The sequence below is a fragment of the Rhododendron vialii genome, chromosome 3a (assembly GCF_030253575.1).
Source record: "Rhododendron vialii isolate Sample 1 chromosome 3a, ASM3025357v1".
Lineage (NCBI taxonomy): Eukaryota > Viridiplantae > Streptophyta > Magnoliopsida > Ericales > Ericaceae > Rhododendron > Rhododendron vialii.
The window spans coordinates 5,436,418-5,455,286 of record NC_080559.1 but is presented as its reverse complement, the minus strand read 5'-3'; the positions used below and the strand labels follow the sequence as shown (position 1 = coordinate 5,455,286).

Here is an 18,869-nt window from a genome sequence, read left to right as displayed (position 1 = left end):
ATAACATTGAAAATCAGAGCAGTATCAAGCATGCAAGTTGGGGCAAGATGGAGCGATGGGTCCCGTATTATTAGTAATTGAAAGCTGTCACAAACAAGATAATGTGAGAGTGAATGATTACCAAATCAATCGATTGACAGACTCATACTTTCCCAAATTTTCCATGCCTTTGTGTTGGATTTGTGCGGTTAAGATCTGAGCCGTTGATTGTCAAGATGAACGACCGGATCGACCACTCAGCACCCGCTTGAAATTAGATGCTTGACAGCTAGCAAGCCCCATTCCAGTTGGCATAGGGCCTTACATTTAGCCTTCAAAATTCGCATTTAGTTTGGAGTAAATTTTTTTTAATCGGCAACAAAAGATTTATTGGTAACTCAACAAATAATACATCGAGAAGAGAGGTCAACACACAAGCCACAATAGTTACGGCTAAGCATGAGACCAAGAAAAAGAAACCTCTACTAGCATAAACATAAACCAAGAATACCCTCCAGGCCAGAAGCAACACCAAACCAAACCAAACAATACCCCAAGTCCCCAACCAGCACATAAACAGCCAAGCAAAACACAACGAACCTGAAGCCATCAAGTTCAGAATCGAAAAAGAGTAATGTTATTAGTAAGATGTAATCGCGAAATCACTTGAGGGAAATCACTGAAATCGTGTTGGAGTATTGTTTTGTAATGTTTTGGCCTCCCAGAACCACCCCTCTCTTGGCAAGATTCCAACAATTTTTTTCGCCCCTTATTACTAACATCTCTTTATCTATCCATCTCCGGTACTTATTATTTCAAAAACCTCCTTCAAAACCTTTACTAATCATCCTATAAGTACATTTGTGCATCATTTTGTAAGATAGAATCACTAGTTCACTCCATATTCGTCCATATTCTTTCAAGATAAAAAGCAGTATGTTATATGTACAGTAGACTCATCCCTATCCTTGAATTTGATTAACTTCAGGCAATTTTGTGTAGTACGTGGATGTATCAAGCACCTCTAGCCTACCATGTGGAAAGAGCCTTGTATTCCTGTCTTCTTGGCATATTGCAGCGGTGTGATGCCCTCCGTTTCGTTTCACCGCTCAATATCTCCCTGTCTGTCTCGGTAATTAATGGTCCGGATTTTAAAATTTTCAAAACCCGAACCGTTCAAAACACTTTTGGACGGTGAGATTGAGAGCAGTGGGATGAGCGGTAAAAGTTGAGCGGTGGGCGTAGACCTTCTGTATTATGTCGGTAATGGTATGCATAAATAGAATCCACAAAAGTTTGTGAAAAAATGAAGTGATTGAGGTATGGGTCTATCGGTTTGGAATTTTATGGGCACATATATATAAATATATATACACACACACTTTTCAATCAAAATGATTAAACTAATATGCAATACTGGTAACTCACATGACTCTGTCATTTTACCTAATGTATTTTTGGATTTCAGGGAATGCCTAAACACACAATTTTTTTGGATCTTGACATGTTAGTTGTTTTTAACCGTGGGCAAGATGCCGGAAGTTGGTGGGTCCTCATACCATCACCACCGTTATATTTTTCCGGGCATTTTTTATTTGGCCGGGCTTAAATTAAAATAGAATATAGATTTCATTGAATATTTTAAAAAAAAATTCTCTTCATTCAGTCCTCGTTGATTCAAAATTCTGAATGCGCCCGCACTTTGGAAGAGGTCATTGCTTTCTGGGTGAAAGGTAGATATTCTAAGGCCATCTACAGTGGCATAATCAAAAGCAAATTATTTTTAAAGTTAACAATATTGGGGTAAAATATGGCTGACAATGGTATAATCAAACTTAACAACATTCTTAGAAATAATTAAATTTTGGATTTTGGATAACCAAAACTAGCAACATTTTTCAATAATCAAAATTTGTGAATCTCATACCACATAAGTTAACTGGTTCTAAAATTTATATACACACGTGTTTCAAATGGTATTTTCTTCACCTGCTCTATATCTCATTTTCTTCAGCCACAAACTCTTTCTTTTTCTTTCCCTCCAAAAGTGAAGCTCATATCTTTCAATCATTTACAATTCAACTCATTGTCGCCGGATTAAGGTATTTCACTTTTTTTTTCCGTTTTTATTTTATTCATTTTCGTTCATCTCCTTGTGGTTGAGTACATGAAGAACCTTGCATTCATTTACAAATTCAAGAACACATCTGGGTTTTTTTTTTTTTTTTGAGTACATGATTTTTTTTTCCAAATTCATAATATGAGAGAAGGAAGTCACCAATTTTTTTCTCCAAAATTAAGGGAGAAAATCGATATATTTTTGCCAAAAAAAAAAACGTTATGGAGGGAAGTGATCAATGGTGGAAAACATTTGTCGCCGCATTAAGGTATTTCACTTCTTTTTTTTCATTTTTATTTTATTCTTTTTTCGTTTCTCTCCCTGTGGTTGAGTACATAAATAACCTTGCATTTTTTTACAAATTCAAGAACACTTTTTTTTTTTTTTGAGTACATGATTTTTTTTCCAAATTCATAATATTAGGGAAGGAAGTCACCAATTTTTTTACCAAAATTAAAGGAGAAAATCGATATATTTTTGCCAAAAAAAAGTGTAATGGAAGGAAGTGATCAATGGTGGAAAACACAAGGGGAGAGAGAGTGAAATTGTAGTGTATCCCTTATTTTAGTTATGGACTAGAAGTGACCATTGTGGACCTCAACATTGTTAAGCTTAACAACCTCTTAAATGGATAATCAAAAGCTGATGTGTCAACTTTTGGTTATCCATTTTTTATTATGCTACTGTGGATGGCCTTAATGGAGTACTTAGAATATCAACTCTATGCTTTTGTATGATGATATTCTGGAGTAGAACTTTATTCCACTAGTCACAAAGGCAAATATTAGGGTAACTGTCACAAAGGCATAAGAAGTTTCACAGGGTATGTTGAGTACAAAGAAATTACATGATTTGCCCATATGAAGCTTTGCTCCGGCTTTGGCTGGGCTTCTCGCAACTGAGCGAATTATTCGAGATGCGCATAAAGCTGGCCCGGGCGTGAGTTATCAAATACTATCTCCGTCCCAATTTAATTGTCATTTTTGAGAGTTCATGCCACTTTTCAAATGATTATATCTTGTAATTTATAATATTTTAGGTGATTTTAAAAACATTGTATTATAGAACAAATCGAGATTTATCAAACAAGATCTATATTAGATATAAAATTTATTATCAATTTAAAGATATAACTATTTTTCTATTCAATTAGAATAGAACTGGGACAAGTAAATTGGGACGGACGGAGTAACTCACTACTTCATTCCATATTTGTCCATTTCATTCAATCTGATCAAAGGAGCACAGTTGGCTCTTCCCTATCCTTGAATTTGATCGAAGTACTTCTGGCAGTTCTGTGCATGTGGAGTATCAAGCACCTCTATAGCATACCATGTGGAAAGAGCCTTCTATATATTCCTGTCTTCTTGGCATATTATGTTCGTACAAAAATGAAGTGATGGAGTTCTGGGTATACCAGTTTGGAATCTTTTTATGGGCATACTTTCCATTTAAAGTGATTGAAATAATAATGTTGCTTTTTACATGCAAAACTGGTAAACTCACACCACAAGTTATGTTTCTTTGAATCTTAGGAATACCTAAACTCACAAAACTTTTTGGATCTTGATCACATGTTAGCTGATTTCAGGGACGGATCCAGAAGTTTGTATTATAAGTGGGTGCACAAGTTATTAAACTTAACACATACATTTATCATTCCTTAATAAATACTACAGTACATATTATGCCGGTAAATAACAAATTTGAGACTACATATATGTAATTTCATCTTATAACTATCAGAAAATGTTGTGTTCGCACAAAAAATAATAATGTAAAAATTTAGCACTCTATGAAATAGATCAGACAAATGTCTTCATAAAGAAAATCTAGAGCAATTTAATTTATTGGAATACTATCATAAATTTATCGAATATAATTCAAATGTTTAAAAATATTACTACAGTTTTAGAATATCGACTAGGGGCACATGCCCCCATGGGATCCTGTGTGGGTCTGTCCCTGGTTGGTTTTATTACTTGCCAGGAAGTTGGCGGGCTCATAGCCTCAAGTTATCACCACTACACATTTCATTTTTCTCAGAGAAAGTCTACCTCCACTGCACTATTTCACCGCTGCAACAACCGTTTCACTCAATTTCACCATCCAAAACGGTGAGATTGAGAGCAGTAGGGGAAGCGGTGAAACAGAGCGGTGGGAATAGACTTTTTGTTTTTCTAAAGGAAGATTGATAAATATAGATACTGTAGAGAATATAAACTCTATATGCTTTTGGATTAAGATATGGAGTTTTTAAATCTCCATCCTCGGAACTCATCTCACGTAAGTATTCATCATAAGAAAGTTTTTAAATATTGCGGAATGACACTTTATTCAGCTAAACATAAGAAAATTTATTCAAGCAAATATAGGATAACTTTCACTAAGTGTGCAGAAAATTATTCTTCATTATTCAACAAGGCATGCCAACAGAAATTTTTCTCAATAAAAAAAATAAACAGAAAATTTTCAATTATCGTCATTAGTAGAAAGAAAACTATAATTAAGGAGGCATGGGATATTCAAAATGAGTCTAGATTTCGAGAATGCGAAAATGAAGAACCTTGAACTACTGAGAAACATCGTTTTTCTAGACTTATGCAAATTGTGAATCTACTGAAAACATAAGGAAAAAACATTACTACTAAAAGATTTTTTCAGGAATTTTGTTTAGTTTTTTACAGAAGTCGAGAAGTATATAATGCCACATTGTCTGGTTGTTCTTGAAAATACTAAAGTTTTTAGGCCCCGGTCCGGTTTTGGGCATCCATGCCCCATTTTTCCTCAACCGTTGGAGTATAGACTGTGGTCATACATTGTGTTAAGCGTACCACATACATTGTGTTAAGCGTGGCTCGCGAAAAATTTATAAAACCACATTGTTTTTGTGAGTGATTTTGATCTAATGACTGAGATTTACACATTTTTCAATCTAAAGGAACATATTTATGGGGGCATCATGTCCCAATACCACTGCGGGGCATCACAGAAAAATTCCTTATTCGATGAAAGGATTGATTGTTCAATCTAAGCTCAAATTTAGTACAAAAACTCTCTCACCAACATTTCCCTTCTACCACAAAACCACTAGTAGTGATGCTCCTCACCACCGACCTGAATCTAACTGCTAAATGCTATTGTTAATAGAAACCTAAAAACCAACTAATTAAAATCACCATTCATTGAAATACGGGATGTTGCAAATTAAGAATCCGCAAAGCAAATTTGAGCATGCCGAAGAGAAACATATTCTGTTCGGTTTGGATTTTGAGAAAGATTTTAGAAAGTAATGAGTAGAGAGAGATGGATAAAGAAAATTTATTAAGAACCGTACCCGGAGTTTTACATGATCAGAAGTGAGGAAGGAAAATGATTTCCTTAGTCCGAGAAAAGAGAGATGTTTCTATTGCCATTAAAGAGCTGGGTTTTTTTTTTTTTTTTTTTAACGAAGAGTCGAAGACTCTTTTAAAAACATATTTGGACAAACTTCACTTATACCCCTTACGTTTGGTTGATTTGCAGATGGATCCCTTGAACTTCATTTTGTATCACATAACTCCCATGTGATTTGTGTAGTATGTGCAAAGTTATGTTTTCCGTTAAAACCAACAATAAAAATGGACCCAAAATGTTCTATAGTATCTGAACCATTCATACTGTAGAGTTTGACAAGTACTACATTCATAACAAAATTTAAGTCGAACGGACAACAAGAATCTCATGGTTGAATATAATTTACTATTATGAAGGCAAATTTTCAAGTTCAAATTTATCTTTTAACAAGAAGATTGTCCATCGATCACTGAGTAATCAATATCCCATCGACATGTTTGTTAACGAAGATGCTTTACTCTTTGATTAATACACTATGAACAGCTTCGATTAAATTTATAACATATTAGATTCAATGAAGAAGACAATTCAATAAAAGAGATGAAGATATTTATTTCAAATTTTCTAAATCCATGAAATTAGTTTGAATCGGGTATGACTGCAATCTTTCACAAACCACAGGAGGACCAAACCACAAGGCGTGCAAATGAAGTTTGCCCAACATATTTTAAACGATTATGAGGTGGGTTCCACAAAATTATGATGTAGATTAGGTGCACACCAAATGATATAGCCATGTATATTTTCATTTATAGATGTTTAGACATGAATTCAAAAATCGAAATAGTAAGCAGATATGAATTCAAAAATCGAAATAGTAAGTAACGAACATGACCAGACATGAATTCAAAAATCGAAATAGTAAGTAACGAACATGACCCGACCCGCCACGACCCGCCACGCCACGATGTCCACCCCGGGACGGGTTGAGTAAAATCGAGTCTAGGAAATATATATACAACTAAAATAAGGCTGCGGACATACCATAGAACAAAAGGGTATCTTTGATCGCTGTCTCTCCTAGGTCACTTGTTCTTCCCACTCTTCAAGCTTCGACCACCATTCAACCATGCCGCCAAAGCGAAAACTGGATTCCAAACCCACCGACACACAACCCAACAAGCAGCAACACATTGAAGAAGAGGAACAAAACCCTTCTGATCCAGAAGAGTACGAAGAAGTAGAAGAAGAAGAAGTAGACGAAGAACAAGAAGAAGAAGAAGAAGAAGAAGAGGAGGAGGAAGAAGACGATGATGTCGTATCCGATGTCAACCAGACAATCGGCGGGGAAGCCGTCGAAGACAACGACGAGCCCTTCCAGAACCTCCTGGAACCCTTATCCAAAGACCAGCTGATCAGCCTCCTCTCGTCGGCGGCCGAAACCCACGCCGACGTGGCGAACAACATTCGCGTGATCGCGAACAAGGACCCGTCCCACCGCAAAGTCTTCGTCCACGGCCTCGGCTGGGACGCCACCACCGAAACCCTAACCGGCTTCTTCTCCCAGTACGGCCAGATCGAGGACTGCAAGGCCGTCGTCGACAAGGCCACTGGAAAATCCAAGGGCTACGGCTTCATCCTCTTCAAAACCCGCGCCGGGGCCCGGAATGCTCTGAAAGAGCCCCAGAAGAGGATCGGCACGAGGCTGACCTCGTGCCAGCTGGCTTCGCTGGGCCCTGTGCCCTTGGGCGCGGCGGCTCCGACACCGGCTGCTGCTGAGTCGGCGTCAGAGTACACGCAAAGGAAGATATACGTAAGCAATGTTTCTGCAGACCTGGATCCGCAGAAACTGCTCACGTTCTTCTCGAAGTACGGGGAGATTGAGGAGGGGCCGTTGGGGATAGATAAGCAGAGTGGGAAGTTTAAGGGGTTTTGTTTGTTTGTGTATAATGCGATTGAGAGTGCGAAGAAGGCTTTGGAGGAGCCTCATAAGAATTTCGAAGGGCACGTGCTGCATTGCCGGAAGGCGATTGACGGGCCGAAAATAAACAAGGCGCTATTGAACCCTAAATCGCGCTTCCAGAGGAATGACAATGCAGCCACTGGGCATTTGATGGCGCCGGCAGCAGCACCCGTGGTTCAGTATAACCAGGGAGTGGCGGCTGCAGCTGCACAAGCTCTAACGCCTGCTCTTGGGCAGGCGTTGACGGCATTGCTTGCGAATAACTTGTTTGGTGGCCTGGGGACAGCTGGGGTGGGTGCTGGAGTGAACCCGGGTGGAGTACAGGGTGGATATGGATATGGGAACCAGGGTATGGGCAGTGGTACGGGAGGCTATGGGAATCAGGTTGGGTATCAAAACCAGCAGACTGGACAAGGAGGTTCTGGTCGGGGACAGCATGGAGCTGGGCACATGGGTGGCATTGGACCTTACAAAGGTCTGTAAAAGAGGTATGATTGGTTCCTTCAAGTAAGTCTATTGTGTACTAGTCAGATTAAGCTACTGTTACAAATTTTGCTTCAAGCTTTTATGGTAGACTGTTGCGTATAAAACAGAATTAGGGTAGGGATTAAGGACACAGGAGGGCTACGCGTGTGGCTGTGGGGCCCCTTGATTGCTTTAACTACGCCGCTATACGATGGCGCTTTTAGTGTTGGGGGGAAACTTTAATGGAACTAGAAATCTTTCCCCAAAACTCCTAGAAGAACTTGTCAGAAGAATTATACGATGTACCAATAGCGGAAGAGTCAATTCCATTGTTGGGCATGTTAAACTAACTGATTCGAATAGGAAAAAGCATGTAAGCATTTAGTGATTGAGTCTTAATTGGGTTAGGATTGTTCAGTATTTTCTTTGTGATCACTGTATTTGGTCAAGATAGAAGGAAAACACACTGGTTGTCATCCTCGTGAATATATCTTGCCATTTTAGAAAGAGTGGTATCCATACCATAGTGACCAAAATAGGTAAGAAAGGGAAAGTCCTCACTTTATTTTGTGTTTCCGTGTTGGACACACTTCGGATACGCTTAAATACTTGTCCAATTTTCTTATTGCATTGTTTGAGTTGGACACGTTGGGGATATGCTAGGGACACATTGGGATGCCCTGAGGAACCATACGAGCTCAAAATGCATTGATAAAAATTTGGGGGATATGAGGTCAGAATGCATTTATTAAAATTGGAGGGAAGGTCTCATCCCTAATTTGCTAGAAATGGGCGGGGGGTGCGCTCGCAAGCGGACCATTAACGCCCTCGAAAGTCTATTAAGTATTAACACTCCCAATTCTACAACCAACTTTACATCGCATCTAGGTGGCATTGCCACCCAAGCTAATGTAACGGACACTAACTAATTTACAAACTACTACACTAAATGTACACTTGGCACTACTACCACATTAATGCATAATGCAGTAAATGGATGGGCTCATCCCCTAAAATAGCGCCACATGGGTATTTAGTACATTAGTTAGTACTCCCTCTGTCCCAAATTCTTGGTCCTCTTTCACTATTTGTGCCACCCAAACAATTGTCTATATCTCACAATCTATAATGTTTTCTACGATTTCGAAAAGATATATCAAATAAGATCCATATTTGATATAAAAAACATCATAAATTAAAAGATATAGCCAATTGTTCGAGTGGCACAAAAAGTGAAAGAGGACCAATAATTTGGGATGGAGGGAGTACCTTATTTAGTATCTCTAGAGTCTAGACTTTTCCCACGTGAAATCATTGATATTTGCAAACCCACAAAAACTCTTCCTCTCCTCTTTGTACAACTTCTCTTAAGAATAATAGCTGGAAACACCATTGCGCTAATTTGGCATATTCTTACAATTAAGCCCATTACCACCATATTTATATTGAATGTAGCATATTCATATTTAACTTCATATTCAAGAGGACTTTACATTTATATCGTCAAGTTGACTATGCGTATCAAGTGTATCGATTGGTGTGTGAGGCTCACTCTGGAGCACTACACAAATGATCTAAGCCATTCATTAATTTTAAAATAATTTCTGAGTGCTTAGTGAAAATAATCGCCTCAATTAGATAATTACATTTCTTGATTCAATCTTCCAATTTTTCCTTTAGAATTTGGAATTCTGAATTTTGAAGGAAAATTAGGCAATTAAATCAATCACTTACAGTTATCCAATTGTGTTGATCTTTTGAGAGGCAACTGAAAGTTTATTTAGAATTAATGAATGGCGTTAATCATTTGTGTTGGAGGGGAACCTACGCATCCATCCGTACAATATTGATAGCCGTGAGTCCATGACATACACTATTCACATGTAGCCAAACGACCATATTGTCACACAGCCACATGGGAATAGCAGAAAGGCAAAAGGTTAAAAAGGTAATTTCTAAGGACAACTAAAATCTGCAGACTAAAACATAAACAATATGTAGACCCACCGTCGTTTATTATAGTTTATTATATGTTAGGAACTTTGGATATCGAACAAAGAAAACACAACTTCACTTAAATAGTTAAGTCTATTTCAATAAACAATTTATGATATTTTGATTTGGGATAGTTCATCTCCCTCAAGGATTTTGGGATTGTTTAGTCTATGGGTTTTTGTTTTGCTTGCGGATTATAATTAAGAGCTATGAAATTAATTCATGTAATCTAGTTTGTGTGCACATTTTTAGGATGGGTGGGGTGGGGTGGTGGTTACGATAGGTGGTTTTTAATCTTTTACTATTTTGCCCATAGCAGTTATTCACTGACACATTAAAAGTAGTTGTACATACTTAATTTTTGAAGGGGCAATAATGGAAATTACTTTTATGACATGTCTTCAAAACCTGGGTCACACCAAAAGCATTTCTCCCTTTATATATTAGAATAGAATAGATTAGGTGATCAACTCCTCTCCATATCCCATCCCTCCATACTCTCAATTTTCGTCCACATCTCAAATCCAAAATTATCATCGGAACTGTGCACGTAGTAGAAAATGCCAAAAACTATCTGTTTCGAAAATATTAGTATGGTCGCATATTGATAGATATGTCATTAAGGTTCTTTTGGTTATATAAATTGTAAGACTAAATTATAGAATGTATTTACCATTCATTTTGCTCAACAATTTGAGCGTGTGAATTGATACCTGATCATACTGGTATTTCATAAACTTATAGTTCTTTGCGCATTCTACAAGATGAGAATCATAGTTTTGAACCCGAGATCTGCACAAAAATAGAGATTATGGAGGGGTATGGAGAGGAGCTTATCCTGTTTGACAAATGTGTAAATGTTTTGTTTTTCTCATTTATACTACTCTCATGTTGAATCTACCCATTGTTACAATTTTCATGTTGAACTTATAAGTCATGGCATATTGATGTTATTGAGAGCACCTAGAATATGTCCTTTGGTTTCCCCTCCTCTTATATAAGGGATCTCATTTTGCTAGCAAGCAGTAGGAGTATCAAGTAGGAGACTAAAGAAACTAAAGTGCATGAAATTTTGGGAAACACCTTGAAACATTTTACGTCTGGGATTTCTGGAAGCTGGCCCTTCGGTGGCCTCCAACGGTTCCTCGACAAATTACATTCCAGCCCCGCTGAATTTCACATCCATGGATTAGGGACAGAAAACTTCATTGGCTCGTGGCATCGAAGTTTTTTGTCCATAATCCATGGATGGTGAAATGCAGGACTGGATTGTAATTTGCTTGAGGAACTGCTGGAGGCCACTAAGGGCCAGCTTCCAAAAATCCCAGATGGAGAATTCTTTGTATGTCTTAGCTGTGTCCCGTTGTCTGTAGATATTTTGAGTGTCCCAGCATGTCTGACATAGGTAGGCCGACCTCCTAAGTGTGTCATAGATGGTAACAGTTCTTAAATGCGATAGGTTCAAGGGTAAAATATATATTCATGTTCTCAAGGTTAATTATATTAGATTTGGCGATGTTTCCTGCCTGAAGCAACTCTCCAGTTTGAGTTATCTTGTATCCTTCAATGCTGTGTTTGCATCGTTACTCATCAAGTTTGACACCATCGCGATTGCGTCCGTTTCACTGAGAATCTGTTTAAATTTAAGTTTCTAGTTTGGTTTCCCATTGTGAACAGATATAAATAGGTGATTGCAGGTGTATTCCAGCAAAATAATGATGCCTGGAAAGGGAACGATAACACTATCAAGAAAAACTATTGCAGAAAAAGGAAATCCTAGAAGTACAAATATCTGTTACTTCTCTTAGCCCTTGTTTCCTGTCAAATCTCAAAGGAGCGTGTGTCTTCTCTTAGCCCTTGTTTCCTGTCAAATCTCAAAGTAGCAAACAAAGTCCTATTTTTAGTAACCCGTACAAATATAGTTTAATAGCCCATTAGAGTGTGTTAGTGCAATTTAACCCTTCCCATTTCCCCCCTACATTACTTATGCCTATTGGTATTGGTCTGATGGTAAATTTGGTTTTGTTGGGATTTCTTTCAGACTTAAGTCTTTCTGGGAGGGTGAGTGTTGTAGCTCTAATCAGATGACTGTTAAAGACTTGTTTGAACTGGTTTTTCTTTTAAACCATCTGATATGTCCTTACTTAATCTCCTAATGATGTTCTACATTCAGGAATCTCAGATTTTCCAAGTAATACTCTGTCCATTGCTCTAGCAAGAAAGTAATCTCATTGTTGCTTGTTAAAGACCAATTGTTGAAACACAAAATGGATGCTTTAAGTTGTCATCTTTTTTCAATATACCGTAGAATTCCCGTTCTTGGATTTGGTCACTTCTTTTAAGAAATTTGGTTTCTGAACCTTGTGTTTTTCCTGAAAATTGGTTTTTATGTTTTACTTATTCACTTGCAGATCCCCGTAGGTGCATAAATCTTTTTGAACTGGCCCGGTGATTCATCTGAAGTTTCAGGAGCTCATGCAAAAGTCATGTTTATATTTATGAGAAAAATCCTCATTGCTACTACAAAGATCAGTCTTTGTATGGCCAAAATGGGTTTACTGATTTCTACTTTCAATTTTCTCTCTACTGTTCGTTTTGAAATAACTTAAAACTGTGGGGTTCTGGTTGAGTGCTTTTTCGTATTGGACTTTGTTCATGTGAAATACTATATTTTGTTCTCGTTTTATTTTTTTCCTTTTTGAGATACCTAATGTCACTGAAGCAACTAAGCTAGTAAGCTAATATGGTAGCATGGTGTGTTCCTTGGATGTTTTTGATAACTTCTGTTTATGAAATCTCAAATCTCTCTTGTGATTTTTCACTTATTTTTGGTGGTTTCAAACACTGGCATTGCTACTGCAGGCGAGATTATGGTTGGGGTGAGCAACCATAATCACTTGCTTCAGTTTTTGTATTTGCAAATCGTTTGGGGAGAGTATATCAGTTTTATTTTAACTTCCGGTGGTTTTTTTCTTAAATATTGGAAAGGAGTATGCCTTGGATTTTTTTTTTTGGTGATGGGCAGTCTTTGTAATGTTTCCTGTTATGGTGAAATGTTACAACAGAGAGAAGATTACTGCAGCAATATTTCTCATGCCTAAACTGTTGATTCCACTGCAGTTATTTTTGTGTTTTGTGAGTCTTTTGTTTTTTGAGAAGCACAACATATTTATGACTAGCAGCTATTATTTAACCAAAATGGCATGGGTCTATAGTTTGTTTGTTTGTTATGAACAGCGAAAAAAGAATTTAGTAGTGGAAACAAATTACAAAGATTTAAGTGTTTTGTTTTCATAGAAGCTTAAGTTTTGGTGATCCATCTGCCCCAAATCCACCCTCCTTCCCTTTTGTTTCTTGAATTCCTCTTTCTCTGTCCTTAAAGGGTCTGTTTGCATTGCTCTGAATCTCTTTTTTTTCCTTCCCTTTTTCTTTTGTACTCTGATGGGATTACCAATAACTTTGTGAGTGGCCCATGGATGTGCTTTCTGCTCATTTCCCTTTGCTCATGGTGAACGAATTTCTCCCATTGGAGGTCAATTTATAATACAAGCTACCTATCAACTACGGAAACAAAATCTTGAAATAAGGAAATACACGTAATCAAATATATACAGATTCTTAAATTAGCTACCTAAATTCTTTTCCTTCCTAATTTAAATATATACAGTCAACACTCTCCCTCAAGCTTGAGAGTATATATCATGTACACCCAATTTGCAACATATAGAATCAATGGTAGCTTTGAGAAGAGTTTTGGTAAAAATATCTGCGAGTTGAGACCCCGAAGGAATGAAAGGAGTAGTAATCTTCTTAGACTCCACTTTTGATCGAATGAAGTGACAATCTACCTCGATGTGTTTAGTTCGCTCATGAAATACTGGGTTGTTAGCTATGTGAATAGCAGCCTGATTATCACAATAGAGAGGAGTAGGATCATGTACTGGAATCCCGAATTCACGTATAAGAGTGGGTAGCCAAGTGAGTTCACATGTTTGTGCCATAGCTCAATACTCAGCCTCAACACTAGAACGAGCAACAACTGACTGCTTTTTACTTTTCCAAGTAACGAGGTTACCACCAATAAAAGTACAAAAGCTGGTGGTGGATTGACCGTCTGTAGGAGATCCTGCCCAATCAGCAGCGGTATATCCCTCGATGCGAAGATGACCAAATGATCAATAAAGAAGTTCACGTCCTGGAGCATTTTTAAGATACTTCAGGATACGAATGGCTGCCTCCATATGAGGAACACGAGAACGAGTCATGAATTGACCAGCCACACTGACTGCATAGGAAATATCAGGTCGAGTAATAGTAAGGTAGATAAGTCTAGTAAGGTAGATAAGTCTACCTATAAGTCTCCGATAAGCTTCAGGATCATCAATCAACTCACCATCATCAGGAAGTAACTTTAAATTAGTATCCATAGGAGTGGCGACAGGTTTGGAACCAAGATAACCTATATCTCTCAAAAGATCAAGGGTGTATTTCCTTTGAGACAAACTGATGCTTCCTTTGGATCGAGCAACCTCAATACCAAGAAAGTACCGAAGCTTGCCCAGATCTTTAGTAAGAAAAGTAGAGCAGAGGTGACGAATTAAGCTTTGAATTCCAATACTATCACTGCCAGTGATGACAATATCATCCACATAAACAACCAAAATCACAATCCCACGATCGGTCTTTTTAAAGAAAACAGAGTGATCAATCTTACTTCGAGTCATGCCATGAGCAACAACAGAATTGCTGAACTTATCAAACCAAGCACACTTGGTTAGTTATAGCCAGTTTTGCTCTTTATTCATTCTTCAGCACAGTTTTTCTAACTTGTGAAACACGATGTCCTCGACCGAGTTCAATGGAGAAAATGGACTCATGTAGCCGACCACAAATTATTGGGACGTAAGGCTCTATTTGGTTTTGTTCTTCTAACTATGTTGTTTTCCAGAAAAGCTTTTTTCCGCTTTTTTACTACCTAACAGTCTGTAGTGCCTTTTTTTATGGTTGGAATGGGACTCATTACCAAAGGAAAGGTACCTCTAAGGCTCTAACACATCAGGTACTCTTTTTTTTGAACAAGCGTACCTTGTGCTTAGTGCTTACGTTACATTGGGGATTTTCTTTTGCTTTTGTAGACTCAGGTATCAAAATTTCCCTCTCCGGTTAATATTGATACCGTCCCATTATTTTCTGGGTGGAATATTTCCAGTTGAAGCTTGACACATTCAACTAGCTTTGACCTCTCTATTTGGGTATATTAATCTGTCTAGGATGTTGATGGGATTTGTAGTGCACCTGTACTATTCCAGTCTTCTGTTTTCTGGCATTGCTGAGTCCGAGTGGGAGCTTTCCTTGTGGGTTTAACATTGTGGTGGTAAATTTTCATATGGCCTTACTGGATCCCTGATTTTCCTTATTGGATTTTCAATTACTCTTAATTAGGTTGCAATTGTTATGGTCCCTTTTCTTTTTTTTTCGTGAGTTTGTATTGAACTTCTGGATTTCAGGATGGTTGATGATATTGATTTTAAACCGTTTGTGAGGATGGTATTTGTTTTATTTTTCTAAGTGAAAACGCAAATCAACTAGGTTTTGGATTTCAATAATTGATTGTTCGTGGAATAGTTATAGCGATGTTTGTAAAATATTCAAAGAGGATTTTTTTAATGTTCAGAACCCCATTTCCTATTTGGGATGTGGATGGGGGGTGAAAAAAATTTCCAAGTGGGGATCGAGGTGGAGACGAGGATCGGAGTTGGGTTTGGGAATCGGGGACGGAGATAGTGATACATACCTGTCCTACGTCGTCGTCATCCCTAACAGTTGTTTGGTGAAATCTTTTTCCCAAATGGAAAATTTCAAAATGACACTTGAATTTTGCACAAAATGTCACAGACACACATGAACTTAAGTTTATTTCAATTAAACACCTGTACTAACAAAATTCTCAAATTTAGACACCTGAACTTGAGTTTATTTCAATTAAACACTTATACTAACAAAATCTTCAAATTTAGACCCCCGCCGTTATACTCTGTCCCAAAAATTGCTAACATAACATTTTCAACTTGTTTAAGTTACCCCATTGCACATATTTTCAACAAAGGACGATGCACCCAAGCGAAACTCATAGGCAGACTTCAGGTCTAGAGTTGAAGTGAGGGAGATGGTGGAACCATAGGCAGACTTCTGGAGAGAGAAATGGAGGGAAATCAATTAGGTTAATGTCATTTTCCATCCAAACCATGTTTTTTTGCCCAAATCTAGTTCTTCTTTCTGCTCGGCAGACTTCTAATGATGGGTTTCACTTGGGTGCATTGTCCTCTACTGGAAACATGTGCAATGGGGCAACTTAAACAGGTTGGAGATGCCATGTCAGCAATTTTTGAGACGGAGTATAACAGCGGTGGTCTAAATTTGGGGATTTTGTTAGTACAAGTGTTTAATTGAAATAAACTTAAGTTTAGGTGTCTAAATTTGGGGATTTTATTAGTATAGGTGTTTAATTGAAATAAATTTAAGTTCAGGTGTCTCTGTGACATTTGGTGCAAAGTTCAGGTACCATTTTGAAATTTTCCCAAATCTAAACCTTGATGCTACAGGCTCTTGTTTTCCCTCACTTCTGTAATTGGTTTAGCAGGGAAGTTTTAAAAAGTGGAAATTTTACTTGTCAAATAGTATCAAGCTGAAAAATTATACTGCTTTATTTGGGATACTTAAAGTGGCTTCTGAGATTTTCAGCATTTTAAGCCTTTAAGACAAACTGGAACAAAGCAAAAAAAAAAAAAAAAAAAGAAGCAAAAAATAAATAAATATCTGTGGGACTATCATCTGGTTTTCTTAAATCTGTGGCCACCGCAAGTGTTATTTTTCTCTCGACGATTGCTTACATATGATTAAAAAAGAGGGAAAAAAAAATAGTCTTTTTGTAATAGACTTTGATAAGAACTTTGTGCAAAAGAATTGTCTCTTGCAGAACTGCTATCTTCGAACTTATCTCATTTTAGTTTGAAGAGTTTGGATGCACATTTCCATCGGGACTTGGGACAGAATCAAGATTTTCAATTCGTGGAGGGCCAAACTAAAAGATAGATTTTCATCCAAACAAATACACTTCACATGACGATGTGATATTACTTGAACTTTGCCTCGACCAAATCAAAGTTATCTGAATGATAAAAACTAGTAAATTTTAAACTATGTAGAAAATGTTCAAGACTATACTCATAATTATAAACAAAATCTAAACATTGTGTGGGCCTCGCCCCGATTGGTCCCAGCATACCTCTGCCTCTAATTAGAACAATCACCTATCATCGGTGATGATTCTCAAGTCCAACGATTTCGATGCAGGTGATTGACTGTTCATGTTCTCAATCATTTTTGTTTGTATGTAATCCGGTTAGTTTGTGAACGTATCAGGTCCCGTTTTGCTTTCTCAAATAAGTATTTAAAAAATAAGAATCTATTTTCAAGGTTAAAAATAATAGGGCTTATGAAAATATTTTTTTAATTTTTTTTGCAGGATTTGATAGATCTCATTGAAATCTATCAAACAAAATTCATATTACATTTTTTTTATTTTAGTAAACCTATTATTTTTAAACTTGAAAATTGCAAATAAGTACTTATTTTTTAAAGAAAATCTAAAACACACCTAAGTACTCCTATACAGTATCAGCCTACGATAAACTTATTCTTTAAAGTTTTCACCTGTTTTAAATGATTTTTTTCTAAATTTTTGGTCATCTCCCAATGAAAAAACAAAGGTTTTATGTGACTTGGACGACACCACATGACATGAGAAAGTGTCGAATGGTATAATTACGCACACACTTGCGGTAGCAATTTTTACCTTTAAAAAATGGGGAAAAAACTTATCTTGAAAATGAGTGCAGAGCCATAGGCCAAGAGGCCCCTAGAGGGGCCTAGTTTTATGCATCTTTGTGTATTTTTATTATCCATTGGGTGGGGTTGGGAATGCAGTTGTAGGGTCTCTATTTTCACTTGGAACTTGAAACTTGAAAGTATTGACCGACCCCACAGAACTAAACAATTTGCAGTTTTTTAAATGGGTCCTGCGGCGTGCAAGTAAAGTTGAATTCTATAACTCTTATTTTATTTCTTTTAGAATTTTATAATTCAAATGTTCAGATCAATTTACGTGTACCTCGATTAATTTTGACGTCTAATTCTACTGCCCATTTATGAAAAGTTTAATTAAAGTTGAAGCAAAGCTATGTATCAACTAGAATTGATAACACTTGCGATGTTTTGAAGTTGAAAATTTTGAAGGGAACAAACCACTAAGAGTGTGTTCTAATAACTAAAACAATAGGTGTTTCTTTTTGAATTAAATGTGATATATTATAAAAAAATGACTTATCTTGTAAAATAAAAAAACAATTAAAAAATAAAAATCTTAGTTAAACGGGGTCTTAGTCTCAAGCCCTCACCACCCGCCGGGGTTCTCTTATGTTTTTTTTTTTTTAGAAAGTCTGCTTGCATAGCAAAGGCTGCACAGCAGCCGTGCACAGATCAATTTTGCGCCCATCTCGGGTCTCACAAAGATGATCGGAGCAGGCTAAATTTTGAAGCAAAGTTAGATGATTCGTAAACACCATTCCCGATATCGGATTGAAGTGATTTTTTACAGGGACCATAAATGAAGTATTTTGAACAAAATGAGCGGCTCCAATCATCTTTGTGAGACCCGAGACGGGCGCAAAACTGGTCTGTGCACGGCTGCTGTGCAAGTAGTAGCGTTTTTTTTTTCTTTTCCCGAACTACATGCTCCTACTATTTTAAAAAAATTCTCAATTTTGCAGTAACAAACGGAACATGCTACGGGCAAATCACCTTAGGGGCATATCAACCATACCCCTCTCACATACACGTGAGAATCCCACTTGTATGTAAGAGGGTGTGATTGATGTGTCGCTAGATGATGTGCCTTTAGCATTTTTTTTGTAACGAATACATGTACCGTACGAGCAGTTGTTGGCTGGCTGT

At 37.3% G+C, this 18,869-nt stretch overlaps 1 protein-coding gene across 4 annotated transcripts; it reads left to right on the top strand.

Annotated features, from left to right (window-relative positions):
* The first annotated feature begins 6,463 nt into the window (after positions 1-6,463).
* LOC131319305 (UBP1-associated protein 2A) lies at positions 6,464-12,682 on the top strand. 4 transcript variants are annotated; one of them, XR_009197946.1, is made up of 3 exons: positions 6,464-7,872; positions 11,545-11,639; positions 12,269-12,682. XR_009197946.1 is itself a non-coding variant. In XM_058349498.1 (2 exons), exons 1-2 carry the CDS (start codon positions 6,564-6,566, stop codon positions 12,307-12,309), a joined length of 1,350 nt encoding a protein of 449 aa, XP_058205481.1. In that variant the 5' UTR covers positions 6,464-6,563; the 3' UTR covers positions 12,310-12,682. The 4 variants fall into 4 exon arrangements, 3 of the variants coding, with proteins under 3 accessions (XP_058205481.1, XP_058205483.1, XP_058205484.1); XM_058349498.1 differs by lacking the exon at positions 11,545-11,639; XM_058349500.1 differs by lacking the exon at positions 12,269-12,682 and having other exon boundaries at positions 11,545-11,982.
* Positions 12,683-18,869: the final 6,187 nt, after the last annotated feature.

Bases quoted from the DNA above. Each gene is read 5' to 3' on its own strand.
- LOC131319305 (XM_058349498.1), top strand. From the start codon at position 6,564: ATGCCGCCAAAGCGAAAACTGGATTCCAAACCCACCGACACACAACCC. The intron at 7,873-12,268 runs GTCTGTAAAAGA...ATTCACTTGCAG, and splicing joins TGGCATTGGACCTTACAAAG to ATCCCCGTAGGTGCATAAAT.